This window comes from Meleagris gallopavo, chromosome 14 (assembly GCF_905368555.1).
Source record: "Meleagris gallopavo chromosome 14, MGAL_WU_HG_1.1, whole genome shotgun sequence".
NCBI classification, from domain to species: domain Eukaryota; kingdom Metazoa; phylum Chordata; class Aves; order Galliformes; family Phasianidae; genus Meleagris; species Meleagris gallopavo.
In genome coordinates this window covers 6,997,434-7,011,121 of record NC_139417.1, presented here as the reverse complement: position 1 = coordinate 7,011,121, position 13,688 = coordinate 6,997,434, and the positions used below count along the sequence as shown (strand labels likewise).

At 34.0% G+C, this 13,688-nt stretch overlaps 1 protein-coding gene across 5 annotated transcripts in view; it reads right to left on the bottom strand.

The window, feature by feature from the left end:
* The window catches only part of CACNA1D (calcium voltage-gated channel subunit alpha1 D), a 168,517-nt gene that overhangs the window by 30,580 nt on the left and 124,249 nt on the right, over positions 1-13,688 (bottom strand). For 4 of the 5 annotated variants that reach the window (XM_085236268.1, XM_085236267.1, XM_085236269.1 and 1 more), the window contains 2 exons: positions 13,358-13,468; positions 7,866-7,949 (listed from right to left, as the gene is read on the bottom strand). In XM_085236268.1, coding sequence (XP_085092394.1) covers positions 7,866-7,949; positions 13,358-13,468 — 195 coding nt within the window. The remainder of the gene's footprint in view (positions 1-7,865; positions 7,950-13,357; positions 13,469-13,688) is intronic. The other variant, XM_085236270.1, reaches the window with a different exon arrangement.

Sequence of the window (13,688 nt, the reverse complement as noted above, 5' to 3'; positions counted from 1 at the left end):
CCAACCCAAGCCATTCTGTGATAGTTTAAAAAAAAAAAAAAGCCCTAAGAATTGATAGTACTCTACTGAAGTCAAATCATTAGTGGTATATATTAAAAGACTAATTGTTTTATCTATTTTATTTTTTTTTGGCCAAAAATATGATAAAGATTTCAAAAAGCAGTCAAAATGAGTGAAAAATACCCATTTGTTCAACTATACGCAATGCATATTAAAACATTATTTCCCTGCCAGAATTTCAGTATTTTCTGAAACAGTTTTAAAACTGTTTCAGGGATCAACACTAAAACAATGCATTCATGTTAACAAAAGCCCAGATCTCGTTGTTACACTTCAGTAAGCAGAGAATCTGTAAAATTAGTTATCACCTCTAAGCTTTGTAAACCTTTCTATAAACAACAACAAAATGTTACCAATGAAAGAGATGCTGCATTAGAAATTCCCTGCATATCTCAGCAATTTTAAATAAAATCATCAAAATTGAAATTCATGAGTAATAATCACAAACATCATAAATGCCAAAATATCACACAATGCTTAAACAATCTTACAAAGCTGTCTACCTAAACCAATCACAAGCCTGTACTAGTGTACACTGATCCACATTGCTACTGATTTTTGGTGCAGAAATAATTTCTTCATCTGAAACTTTTAAAGAAAAAGGGTTTCATTATAACTTCTGCACAATGAGACCTGACATTTCATATTAACTGCTGGTGGCTGACTTGTGCTGAGGTATATAGCCTTTATTGGCAATCAAATTAATTTATATGCGGTGTTTTGTGTTATCAAAAATTAAATAAAGTGTTTCATAGAAAAAGAGCAGATTAAATTATTGTACCTTCAGAAGCTTATACTAAAATAATGAAATAAAATGCTGGATTTTGCATTTGGGTGCATTTCCAATGAGCTTTTATATGAGAGGAATTGGGCTCTAAATAAATTAGGAGAAGTATTGCCATAGTAATGTATAATGAGATATATAACAACATGATAAGAATAAATTAATCCTGCAGACTTTATGTAGCTTCTTTCAAAAAAAAAAAAAAAAAAAAATCAACCAAAAAAAATCAACAAAAAAGCACTGAAGATCATTGTTAAGATCACTGGATTTTGTTTTGAAATAAATTCACAAAAGAAAGAATCAGTTAAAAAAAAAAAAAAACCTTTTTCTATGTATTACTCATTTAATATGTACTTAATAACCAGTTTTTAAAATGCAGACAAAGATCACATTACCAAAATTGTATGAAAAGTATTCTACCAAAGGTACTCAGGAACAACAAATTTAACAGTCCTTTATTATTATTTTTTTTTGTTGTTGACAGAAGGGAATTGAGTATATTTGTGTATATTTCTATTCCTCTGCTTCTTTGGCCTATGCATTCCTGACAGCCTGAAGCAATGGCTGACCTGCTGCTGTTGGGCATCGGTTGGATGTCATACACAAGTGGCAAGAGCAGGCCAGGAAAAACCTTTTTCACAAAGGGTAAATTGTGCAAAAATGCTGGAATGGGGATAGATGTAGGAAACCAAGAATGAAAACATACTCCTGGCACCTGGGGAGTTTCTTCTACTGGAGATGAGAACATTCAACTTCTGCCCATTACTAGCCAAGTGTCCTGGGTATTGACATTTTAAAGTGAGTGCATCTAATTTCTTATCCCCTCTGGCATTTCCCTCTGATATTACAGCAGCTTGGCTCATAATAAAAAGTTCAACTGATTTAATAGAGTGATAGAGCAGAAAAAAAACAGTATTTGTATTTATTTATAAAGGAAATGTTCATCTGAGAGTTAGCATTTGTGTGTGAGTATTTGGCATCAATTACACTGAGATCTTGGAAACTAAAATTAACATAATTTGCAGTAATAGCCACATTGACAACAAAGACTGTCTGCTTCCTACAGATAAGGAAAAGACATACCCAAACACACAGTCCTATTTACAATTTCAGTAATATTACTTGACATGTACACACACAAGTAGGTGGCACATTATTTTTATGTAGGAGAAGTATTAGAATTGAACAGAGAGAACAGAGACTAGCATAATTATTGTCTATGCTGTCAGCCACGTGCCAGCTGCACTGAGACTACTTCGGCAAAGCACCTCATCTTTATGTGCTTTTAGTCGATTCTTAAATACTTCAAATAGGCCATTAATCAGTCGTATATATGCATATATATACACACACACGTATATCTTAATTGAAGCTCAATACAGCATTTTTCTTCTCCACACAATGCCCTCAAAAAAGATAAACCAATGATAAACCAAAAGATGAAAATGTTTGCAGCCTGCTAACCTCACATTTACTGCTGCTTATTAAAAATCTGGCACATTTCCTAAAGAGTAATTCATCTTTCTACTCTTCACATTGCAACTAAAGTTCCATATAACCATCCTAGCTTTGGAAAAGCTTCAGCGTAAAATCTGTGACTGATGTGAAACTGATTGCATCATGCACTGGAAGCAAACCGTAGTGCTGTGTTTAAGAAAAAAAATAAACAACGTGCAAAACAGTGAATATTAGTACACGATTTTGATCAAATGCCGCTTGTTCCTTATTATGCAAAAGTGTACTAGAGTATGCTAAACAAATTTACACATATTGATGATGTAATCATGATTGCAACTACTGCAGGAAACATCCAAATGACAAATACAAGTGCTGACATCAACATACACAGGAAAGCATTCAGGTTGCCAAAATATCTTTAGAAACATGTAAAATATGTGTGCACATGTGTATACACAAGATCCATTCAGACAGTCATTACTAGGAATCAAATTTGCTATTAAGTAATTTTCTTCACAGCCTTAGTGCTTGGTAAATTCCCTGTTGAACATGAATCAAATGCTCATACACATCAGTTAGTAAAAATTTGGAATCAACGTGACTCAAAGTAGATTAAAAAGTATGCGTCATCCTTTGTTAAAGATATTAAGTTCATAACTAACATCCATTGTTGGCATAGGATATTATTCTCATGGCTGTCTAATAAATATCCCATGGCACAGTATTAAATTATCAGTATTAATACATCTTTATGGAAGCAACTTAGAAATTTACTTCTACTTCCAAATTAAATACTGCAACAGAGTGTAGGTTACACATCACTTGATGCTAATTAAAGCAAACCCCTTAGGTTTAAAGAGATTTATTTACAAAAATCTAAAAAATATTTCCACTGTATTAAAAATATATAAATTACTTATTATTAATTAGCAGCAAAGCACAAGATCTAAAGTATGATATTGATGGATAAAGTAGGATTTAGACTGAACTGCAGTGCTTTTGTTCAAACTTGGATTCCAGCATGTCTTAGGGAAGTGAATATAAATTACAAAGGAGTAAGCACCAGCCATCTCAGCTCTACTAGCAGCCTAACAAACAAAGTGACACACTGTCTGCAAGCCAGTGCTATACACTGCACAGTGCTAAAATGATAACAGGTTGGTTCCTTCCTGCCAAATGACAAAATATCCAATTCAAGTTTTGTGATAGACTTTTTGATCATATTGCCATTAACCACTGTTAGCTGTTAACTGCAGAGTAAGTGCTGAATGAGTCTCCCATGTTTACAAGGCTGAGCACAAAACAAATAGATTTTCCTGAGGAAATCAGGAAGAAGATAACAGTGCTCTCATGTTGAGCAAAGAACCTGAATTTTATTCATGCATAACATTATTCCCCAATTGGTTGCACAAATGAATGGTAAAGTGAACTCCCCGTTCCTTTCATGACATTTTGGCAGCACATGAATGGTAATGGAAAAGAAAATTTTTAAAATGTGAATTAAAACCTCTGTATCTACTACTGTATTTCAATGTGATCATGCCTCTAAGTCATCCAGTACTGGTCATCCAAATGGTTTCTGAACTACCAAATATGAACTGCAGATAATTTTATCACAGTCTGGTGAGGTTGAAACATGACTGAATTCCAGTAAAGAACTTCATAATTAATTCAAAATTTATTTCCAGTTATCTCTCATATTCTTAAGTATCTTCATCTCCAAGAGAGGATTGGCCACTTACTGTGTCTCACAACCACCACTCTGCTCTTTTTTCTTTTTTTTTTTTTTCTAATTTAAAGGGAACCATTTTTATGACCACACAAGATCATGTGTGTCACGTGAAACTTTTTGAAAACAATAGGTTACAAAAAAGCCAAAGTAATTATATAGGTTTTAGTAGTGCTTTTAAATTTTGTATTGCTATGCCATATATACACATTTACTTAAATATACTTGCCTCTAAAAATTTCTAAAAATAAAATGAACATGAAAACCAATTAGGGTCAAAAAAGAACTGTTTAAACAAAGAGATATTAAATGACAGAGTCAAAAGAAAAATCATAGAAAATACACATAGCCAAAATATATGTTGCTCTGAGGTGGTTTGTTTTTGGAACTAGTCACTGATCCAGACCTTGAGGATGCTGAGTAGTCCTGTAAATTGCTGAACACATTAAATACACTGATTTTCATGGGCACTGAGACTATTCAAAGCTCAGCAATTTCCTGGTTAGTGTTTGAATGGGACTGGATCAGAAGAATAAGCCTCAAGGCATCATATACTTTAAAAAAAAAAAAAAAAAAAGGAACAACAACAGAAGGAGGAAACATTCAATTTCCAAAATCGAATACCAAAATCAAGGTGATGTACAGAAGTTCTACCCCCTCACTTGAAAACCTCAGGTCAGATATAAACATATTAAAAATTGCTGGCCTTTGGAATTACTCTAGATGTACACAGCCAAAATACTGGAACAAGGTCAATTTGATTCCACCACATGACAAAATTATATATTCATACCTAAAAGAATATTTAATCCATCTTGAGTCTTTCTATACTTTAGGTACTTTCAACTCCTCATTTACACTGATCAACTAAGAGGGCTGCACTCATGCAATTGCAACTGCAATGCAATCTGTTTTTACATCATTGCTAGCAGTCAGCACGAGCAGACCACTCACTCAAACAAGGCTGAGCTCCCTCAAAGTATTGTTTATACTTGGAATTGTCACAGATGTCATTCCATCAGTACTTGTATTATTGAAAACAAAGTCCTGTGTGCATCCTACAAATTTACCCAAAACTAATGAAGCAGGAAAAAATGAATAGAATAAAAACAATAAAAAGTCACAAAAACTTTAAAAATCTCCCTGAACACTTTGCAATTTCATGTTGAAAATGGGAAATCAAGCCCAGAAATATACTGAAATTGAAATACATTCATCAGTTGCACAAACGAAGCACAAAAAAGTGAAAGACCAGAAACAGACAATACTTAGTACACAGATAGCCTGCTGAGCAGTACTGGGAGACATCAGAGATGAGCCTTTTCTTTACTAAGTATAGCATGAAAAACTAAGAAACACAGTGCTAGTTCTTGCTGTGGTGTGTCCTGAAGCTGAAGATCAGTACGTGATCTCCACTGAGTGCTCAGCAGTGATTAGTTATAAGCAATGCTGCCAAATTAGCACTGTCCATGTGGTGTCAAATACAGGGCTAAACACAAGGGCATCATCTCTAATTGCAAAAGTACATTCAAACTATTTTTCAGTGGCTGCACAGTTAAGTACATTTTCAAGCTGTTAGGGAAAGCTACTCTAAGCTAATTGTATTTTTATGCCCCTCACATTATGCTTATGTCAGTAGTACTGTGAATGGAGATAGCAGGCCATATGCAATTACTTCAGCTCAAAGTCTAAATTCAAACATTTCTGGAAAAAATAAATCTGAGTCAGCTTTTAAAAATCTGAGCCATGAGCTGTAATCATACTTTGAGAAATGTCTGAGTGGGACAACACCACTCTGTGCTGTTGGACTCTCACTGACAGCTCAGGTTCCTTCAGTCCATAGATACAACAAAAAAAATACACATGGAACATATTCTCTCTTTGAATACTTATAAGTTAAATTAAAATTTGTCTTGTACAGTTGTATAATGCTGAGGGTTTACTTTGATTATTCTTAGACTTTTTTAAAAAACTGTTAAGAGTTCTCAATACATAGGGCTTAATAGCTACTGGACAATGGCCCCCACTGAGGCTGTGAGTATATCAAAATTTTTCTGCCTCACTTCTCTCCAATATTAGATAGAGATATTGCTAATTATGTTATATTGGAAATTATATTATGTTGCAAGTTATCAGAGATATTCACTTAAGGGCATTAATAGAAACTTCAAAGTTTTTTGAAAGATTTTACATACTTCTCACTTAATTTAATGTCCCCACTGAAAAATAAAAAAATCTCTAGCATGTAGGTTACTAACCCTACATTGAGAGAAAAGGAAATTTATGAGCCAGCTCATAAACTGAGGCTGACGTAAAGAAATATGCAATCTTCGATTAATATCAAGAAACTATTTAAATTTATGGCTTTCTCTGATCAATCTGTTCTTTGACACAGGGAATAAGCGAATGCTGCACCCTCATGGGTACTTGAAGACAATTTCATTCTTAGAATGAGAAGCAGACAGGATCTTCAGCACATGGACTACATTAACTGCACCTGATTAGTGTGTGCTTAGTAAGCATTTTCAGCTGCTGAGTTGGATCCAAGTCTCACCATCTATGGTCTGCCTATGTGAGGTCATAACAAGTGCTAGAAAGAAGAGGCACTTTCCTCTGAAAATTGGACTACAAAACATGTAAATATGGAGAGCATTGCTCCAAAACAGCTGAGTGGGTTTTTTTTATGTTTCATATATCTTTTTTCTTTTTGTCATACAGTTTTCCTTGTTAAAATCAGCAAGTCATACAGAAAGTAGGCAAAAATCAATATTTCCCTATATTTCTGTTAAAATACCTATACTTAAAATGGCCTTTAATCAAAACTCTGGTAAAAAGATGGAGTTTTCAAAGTATCTTAAATGTAATTTGGATTTCAAAGCATTTGCTGTAGTACTGAAAAAAATAAAAAATAATAATAATTAAAAAAAACCCTTTATTTTCCATGCCTTTGAAGTCTTTACTTACTCTTTTTACTTTTTTCCCACTACCTCTTAAGATACGAATGGTAAAATCACTTTACAAGGCCAAACTTCACATGGAATAACCGATTACTTGTTAAGCTGAGACATTAAAGCAACGTATAGATGCTTGAATTATCTCAGTCAAACTACACAAGAAAATCACTGGCTTCAAATGGAATAGTAAAGGCTTAATTGCTTTTCTATAAATAAAATGTTTTAAAATATTTTCTGAACATATATGGGAAAACATAATTCTGTGCCTCACTATGCTGCATGCATGTTCAGTTTTACAGCCTTACAGTTCTACAATAACAGCTTGTATAAACATGTTTGTCAATATTTTTGTCTTCAATTCCAGGATAAAGCATACTTTTGTGAAAAAGGATTTGGGGATATAAAAGTTACATTTTCTCTATTTCTTGAGGACAGCAATTACTTTTTAGTGCATGAACAGTTGCTACTTACATTAACTTCTGTTATAGCAATATCAACGACGCTACCAACAACAATTAAGGCATCAAAAGTGTTCCATGCATCAGTGAAATAGTGCTGTTAGGACAAGCATTCAGCAGAAAGAGAGCAAGAGAAAAACACAAACAGAAAAAGAGAAGAAAAGGACAGTGTTATAACACAGAAACACTCTAGGCTTCTCTGATGTACCACTATACAATCTTTCCCTTTTCTTAGCTAAAAAAAATTGGTAGAAAAAAAAGGCTATTTATTTCCCATATCAACATAATTGACCTATAACTGGTCTGTATTCAAACTTTAGAAACATCAGATCAAAATCTGTGACTTGTCCAGATGATGGAAATAGTGGGGAGACAGAGAAAGAGAAGTAGGGACTGGGGAAAGTAAGCTGGGGTATACTCACATCAGCTTCACTGAGAACGACGTCTACTATGCTGCCAATAACGATGAGGGAGTCAAACGTATTCCAGGCATCACTAAAATAGCCCTGAACAGAGCAGGCAGGGTGCAAACGTTTGTGATTACACATGAAATGTCAAATATTTGCATACTTCTGTTTAGTTTTGCATAAACAGAAATTAGTTAAACAAAACCTGTGGTCTAATGAGAAAACAAAACAAAACAAACAATATTGCCTACTGAAGGAAAAGCAACATACATGTGCACGTGTGTGGGTGTGTATATATATATATATACACACACTTTTTTTTATATATATACATGTACAGACACACACACACGCGCTACACATGCATAACACACCATCGTATAAGCACAACTTTGGCAAGCAAGCCATCAACCAAATCTCTTGTTTGGGACTCAACAGCAAGGCTGAAAAAGTCTGATATATAAACTAGAACACATGACAATTCACCTTTAACAGGATTTCTACAGGACCAGGCCCATTGAGAACCCCCTAGCAATAATGACTTTGTGACAGTCCTATCTAAGCGACTAGTAGAAAATATTTTAAGTGTCAACCCTGGTTATTAATGCATAATCATCCTTCAAGTAAAACTGTGCATACATGTTGCATAACTAAATTTTCTATTCATAAATAAGTTTTTATAGAGGAACCATAACAAGTTGGACAGGTTGTTACGGCTTCTAACGCAGCCTTTCTAACATCTGAAAATTCACTTAGTCAGTCTTCTGACATTTTATGCCTTGAAATATATTCTTCTATGTATACGTTAGTAGCTCACTGCTGCAAATTGTTATAAAACACTACCAATCAATATGAACTCCAATTTACTGGAATCAAAACTCCGTGTTTGAGCAAGAAGATATTTAAGAAGAAACCTTGAGTTGGGTTTCAGGATTAATCTGTCACTGGGAACTGGGAATGAGATGCATTACAGTGTTGAAAGTAATTCTATGGATACACGACACGTAGGTTTCAGAAGAGTTTTGCATAATTATTACCGAAATTCCGAATTGCAAATGTTACCAAAATCATCTTTTCTTCTCATTCTGATACAATGACTTATAAGCCCACAATGGCTAAGGATTGATACTGCAAAAGCTGCAATGTACATATTGTACATGTGCATTCTGCTTTCCAGATAATTCATTTTAAAATAGTAACTTAATTGCCATTGCAGTTCTACATAATTGATTTGGGAAGAGTTGAAAATAAGTGTGGTGATGGTGACCTTACCTGACGTCTAGTTTCATTTATTAATGCACTACTTACTATAAGATAATGTTTTAGTTGAGTAGTTAGTTGTTACATGGCTTTAGCACAGAAAAACAAAGTTGGCTGGATTTTTTTTTAATCTTTTCAACATTTTAAACTGTCAGAATTTCTAGCAAGTATTAAGATTAAAAGTTACACCTGACTGCATAATGATTCAAAAAATCTAATGTGAAAATTTGCTCTATAACTATAGAGCAAATAACTATAGACTATAAAAGAGCTGCTGCAGAAAAAGACAGCTCTACAGAGTATTTGATGAAAGTAAGCACCAATCTTATGTTCCTAATGCTACTCTCCACTACTGTTCTTATTAATACTACTCCATTTGAAATTTTAGCTCTTTATAAAGAGAATTGCTATAATTATTTCCTTATTTAAGGAAGGTAAGAGGAATATCACTGCAACCCTTTGCACCACGTGCCTTCCCTCTCTGACTTTAATAATAAATTCCAGTCTTGAGGCTAAAACCCATCTTCATGGATTTTGCCTTCTGAATAAACACATCCACTTTGGAGACTTCCTCTACAACTCCCTACCACTCCTTCTTCACCATTTCACTCCTCCAAAATCATTCCTAATGTCCTGCCAAACTTCATGTTCAACGACCTCAATACTGATTTATAATCCTGAAGAGATTAGGAGAGACCAGCTAATGAAGGGAAGAATGGAAGCTGCTCTCTCATGGTATTTTTCCTGCTCATTTGTATTCCTTACTTATCTCATTTAAAAGACATATCATATTGTTATTCACATAACTATTTATATAAGAAACTACTGGTAAACAACCAAACAATAATCAGTACAATCCCGAGGTGTGCTATCCATCTTCCTCTACAACACCAGCAACCAAAAAAGGTCCTTCAGCTATTGAAAAAGTGACTTTACTTGACACACTACAATATAAAGCACTTAAATAACAAATTCACATTTTTTATTCAATACAGCTAAAATAGTTTAAACATTTATTTTATGAAACCTTTTCCATCAGTATAGACAAATATTGTTCAAAGTAATATGTAAAGCAAAAGCATACAAACAAAAAACTAAGAGAAAATAAAGATGGTTTTGGAAAAGGGAGGAATGGACAAGTCACAGCAAATAAACATCATGCAAATAAGTTGTTTTCACCACTGCAATAACCCAAAATCAGTTCACTTACTAGCCATCTTTCCTTTTTTCTTACAAAAATCTGATGTAAAATGACATGGAAAATCATTACAAATTTAAGTAACGGTTGGCTATCATGAAGCTATACATACAGTGTGTGTTGATGCATTGTTTTAGATTTCATTGATATATTTTGTTTCATAATGTACTGACCAGATTTTAGCATACGTGGAAAACAACATGAAGAAAAATATGCCTGCTCTTTTACCTTACACTGTGAAAAAGTATTCATTGAGAAATGCTGAAGGATAAGTCACAAATTCTAGGGAATACGTATGCACAGAGAATTAATACAAAAAACAGGTTTCTGTTGATCAACTACATAAGTATTTTAGTCATTACAGCACTCTTTTAAGAAGTTCAGGGACTCTTTCTGTAAAGCTCTCTGTGTTCCAATTTCCCAGTCAGCAAGTGTGCCAGACACTCGGCATCACCTTTAACATCTATGATTTATCCAAATTTTATATATTTCAGAGCCAGAAGGCAGTCTGCAGTACCTCGGTTTTACACAACACAGTTACCACAGTAGGAGTATCAATTATTTATAACTGCACTAAGTTCGCATGAACAGCAAAAGCAAAGCTTACACTTCTTACAGGATTTTTGTCAGTGTTATTAAGGGGACACTGTCAAGCAGATTAGATAATAACTAACATGTTCTCATCTTTCTTATATTTACACACTGAGTAATGGAGCAACTTTGAAATTGTTTCTATAGTGCATCAAAGTAGTAAGTAATGTTGTCCATTCTGTCAGAGTAGACAAAGGAACCCAATGGTGATGTAAACGCAGAGGAATTGAACCAGTTTTTTCCCAAAAATCCTAAAGGAAAATTATAGGCTTGGTTTCAGATCGTTCTGACATTAAAACATTTTAACATTAGTTAAAACAATTCATTGTTGTTTAAAGTATGTATTTAGATTAAAGTTTAGATTCTTTTTAAGACTGCTAACTCATTTTAAGTTATTAATGAACTGTGAGGTAGATGTTGCCAATCAGTATTTAGGTATAAATTACTCGATTTTAAAAGTTACAATCTTAAAAAAAAAATTACCAGGAACAACCTTAAAAATATCTCACTTCCTTCCTTCTGTGCTAATTAGTCTCTGAAAAGTGATTAATATCATGGATTTTTAACCTCATCCTGCTAATTAACAAATTTAAGGTCTTCTATGAGGGAAAAAAAAAACGGGAAATTCAGGGAATAAGTGTCTTCCCTTCAAACTCTCAGTTTTCAGATCCAGGGAGCTGTTACAGTAAAAGCATCCAATCAGACAGAAAGCACATTGCAACAGTTAGAATCCAAGCTGTACCAAATTCTAGAGACCACTGTTAAGACACCGCATTCAATAATGAGTGGGAAGTTCATAATACAGATGAAGAACTGTGATTTATACACCCATGATCAGACCAATTGATTTGGCATTAGCTGCTATTTCTGACTATAGGCACAGGTGCATGAAGAACCACACAAGGATTCACAATCTTCGTTCTAAGAGCAGATGATAAAACGCAGCAAAGTCTTCTGAAATGCCAGTGTGAAACAATGATATACAACAGGAAATACAAATCAGGAAATGCAATCGGCATACTCTGTGAACCACATAACTATCCCTCTAGGGCTTCAGATCGTGTTAGTTTTACTGTGAAATCCTTGGTGTTTAAATAACACAGATGACAAAAAAATACATATAAATTCACTAGAAATGTATAACAGTCTAGACAGTGCAGAGAATGACTATGAGAGAGTGAGTAAACTCACCCAGAACTCCACACTCCGTATCTCAACACTAGACCTCAAGTGATGTATGATTTGTTTACTTCTATGCAGGCAAAAATAAGCTAACCATAAATCAAGTAACTTGGGTGACACTGTACAGCTCATGGCTAAAGCATGCTGCATAAACAGTCCTGAAGTGCTGGAAAGGAGTTATGCATCACTGCACACTAGAACCTAGGCTGCCATAGCTATGTTCCTCTAAGTGTCAGAGCTAAATAAGCACAGATAAGATCGTCCTCACAGACTGGAGTCATTCAGTACACTACTTAAATCAAAAGAAGTGCACAGTCTGCATTCAATTTACAGATTCAAATATTCTGATTACTTTAAAAGGGCAGTGCAAGATGAAAAAAACAAAAACAACAACAAAAAAACAGCCTTTGATGCTGAGATCAGGAACCTCAAATGTTTGTTTTCAAATTTCACATCTAGTGAGTGACCATAATTCTTTACTTGCAGAAGCAGAAGCCCAGAAAAAATATTGATTTCACTGTACTGAAAACAAAATTTAGTTTAGTTTGTCTTTTGCACTGCCATAAATGGGGTATGAGAACAGAACAAATAAGACTGCGTGAACTGCCATGATTCAATCTTCTTTTAAAAATTAATAATAACAGTTATCAGTATGTCTTGTGAATCTACTTTCAAACAATATGTCTACATTATTCATTTTGACAGTGTCCCTTTAAAGCAAGGAATCTCAGATGCCTCCTGTAGGACCCTCTACCAAATGGTGCGTATACATAACTGAAAACATTAAAACCTTAAAAGGCTATTGAATACTCAAATTATTTGTGCATGCTTGTAGTACATGGCTATATTTCATGGCTATATTTTAAAAAGTAAAGGAACAATTTTGCATTTTGAAAAAGAAACATAATATACAAATCTTTAATGGAGGTCAACTTTGTTGAAGGTTATGAACGTGGTACCCGGAATTAGGAGAAGTGGTAATGCTTGTTACTTGAAATGATTTATCTAATTTAGAAAGGAATAGTTTTATTACCTCAGAATATTTCAGATGTCATCAATCACCTTGTAATGTTTGCTCTGAAATCTGTATTTCATTTCCTGGATTTATGTATATACGTATTATTACATTAACATTTCTATTATGATTTAACTGATTGATAACTGTGGGAAACATATAGTTTCTTTTTGTTACTTGAATATTACATAGCTAGTGTGAAACTTACATTACACTTAATTCTTGTGGTGATGCCCTAATTAAATCACGTATAAAACTTACCTTGGGTTTGAATGCAATCAGCTTCAAAACCATTTCAACAGTGAACACTCCCGTGAAAACCATATTCATAATGTCCATTGCATCATTAAAGAGCTTAGACTGTCCATAGTGCTGTGGAGGAAAAATACGACACATTTAAAGATAAAAGCTTTAAAATACTAAGTGAAAGTAAGGCAACATAATAAAAGCTGGCAACACTGCAGCAGAAGAAAATATTTTCTGGTAGTATTTATGATGCACAACTATATCATATGAGAATAGCTGAATCTCTCTCCAAAAATGGATTTCATCTATTCCATGCAGGCAATGAGTGGAACAAATCTGGCATTCC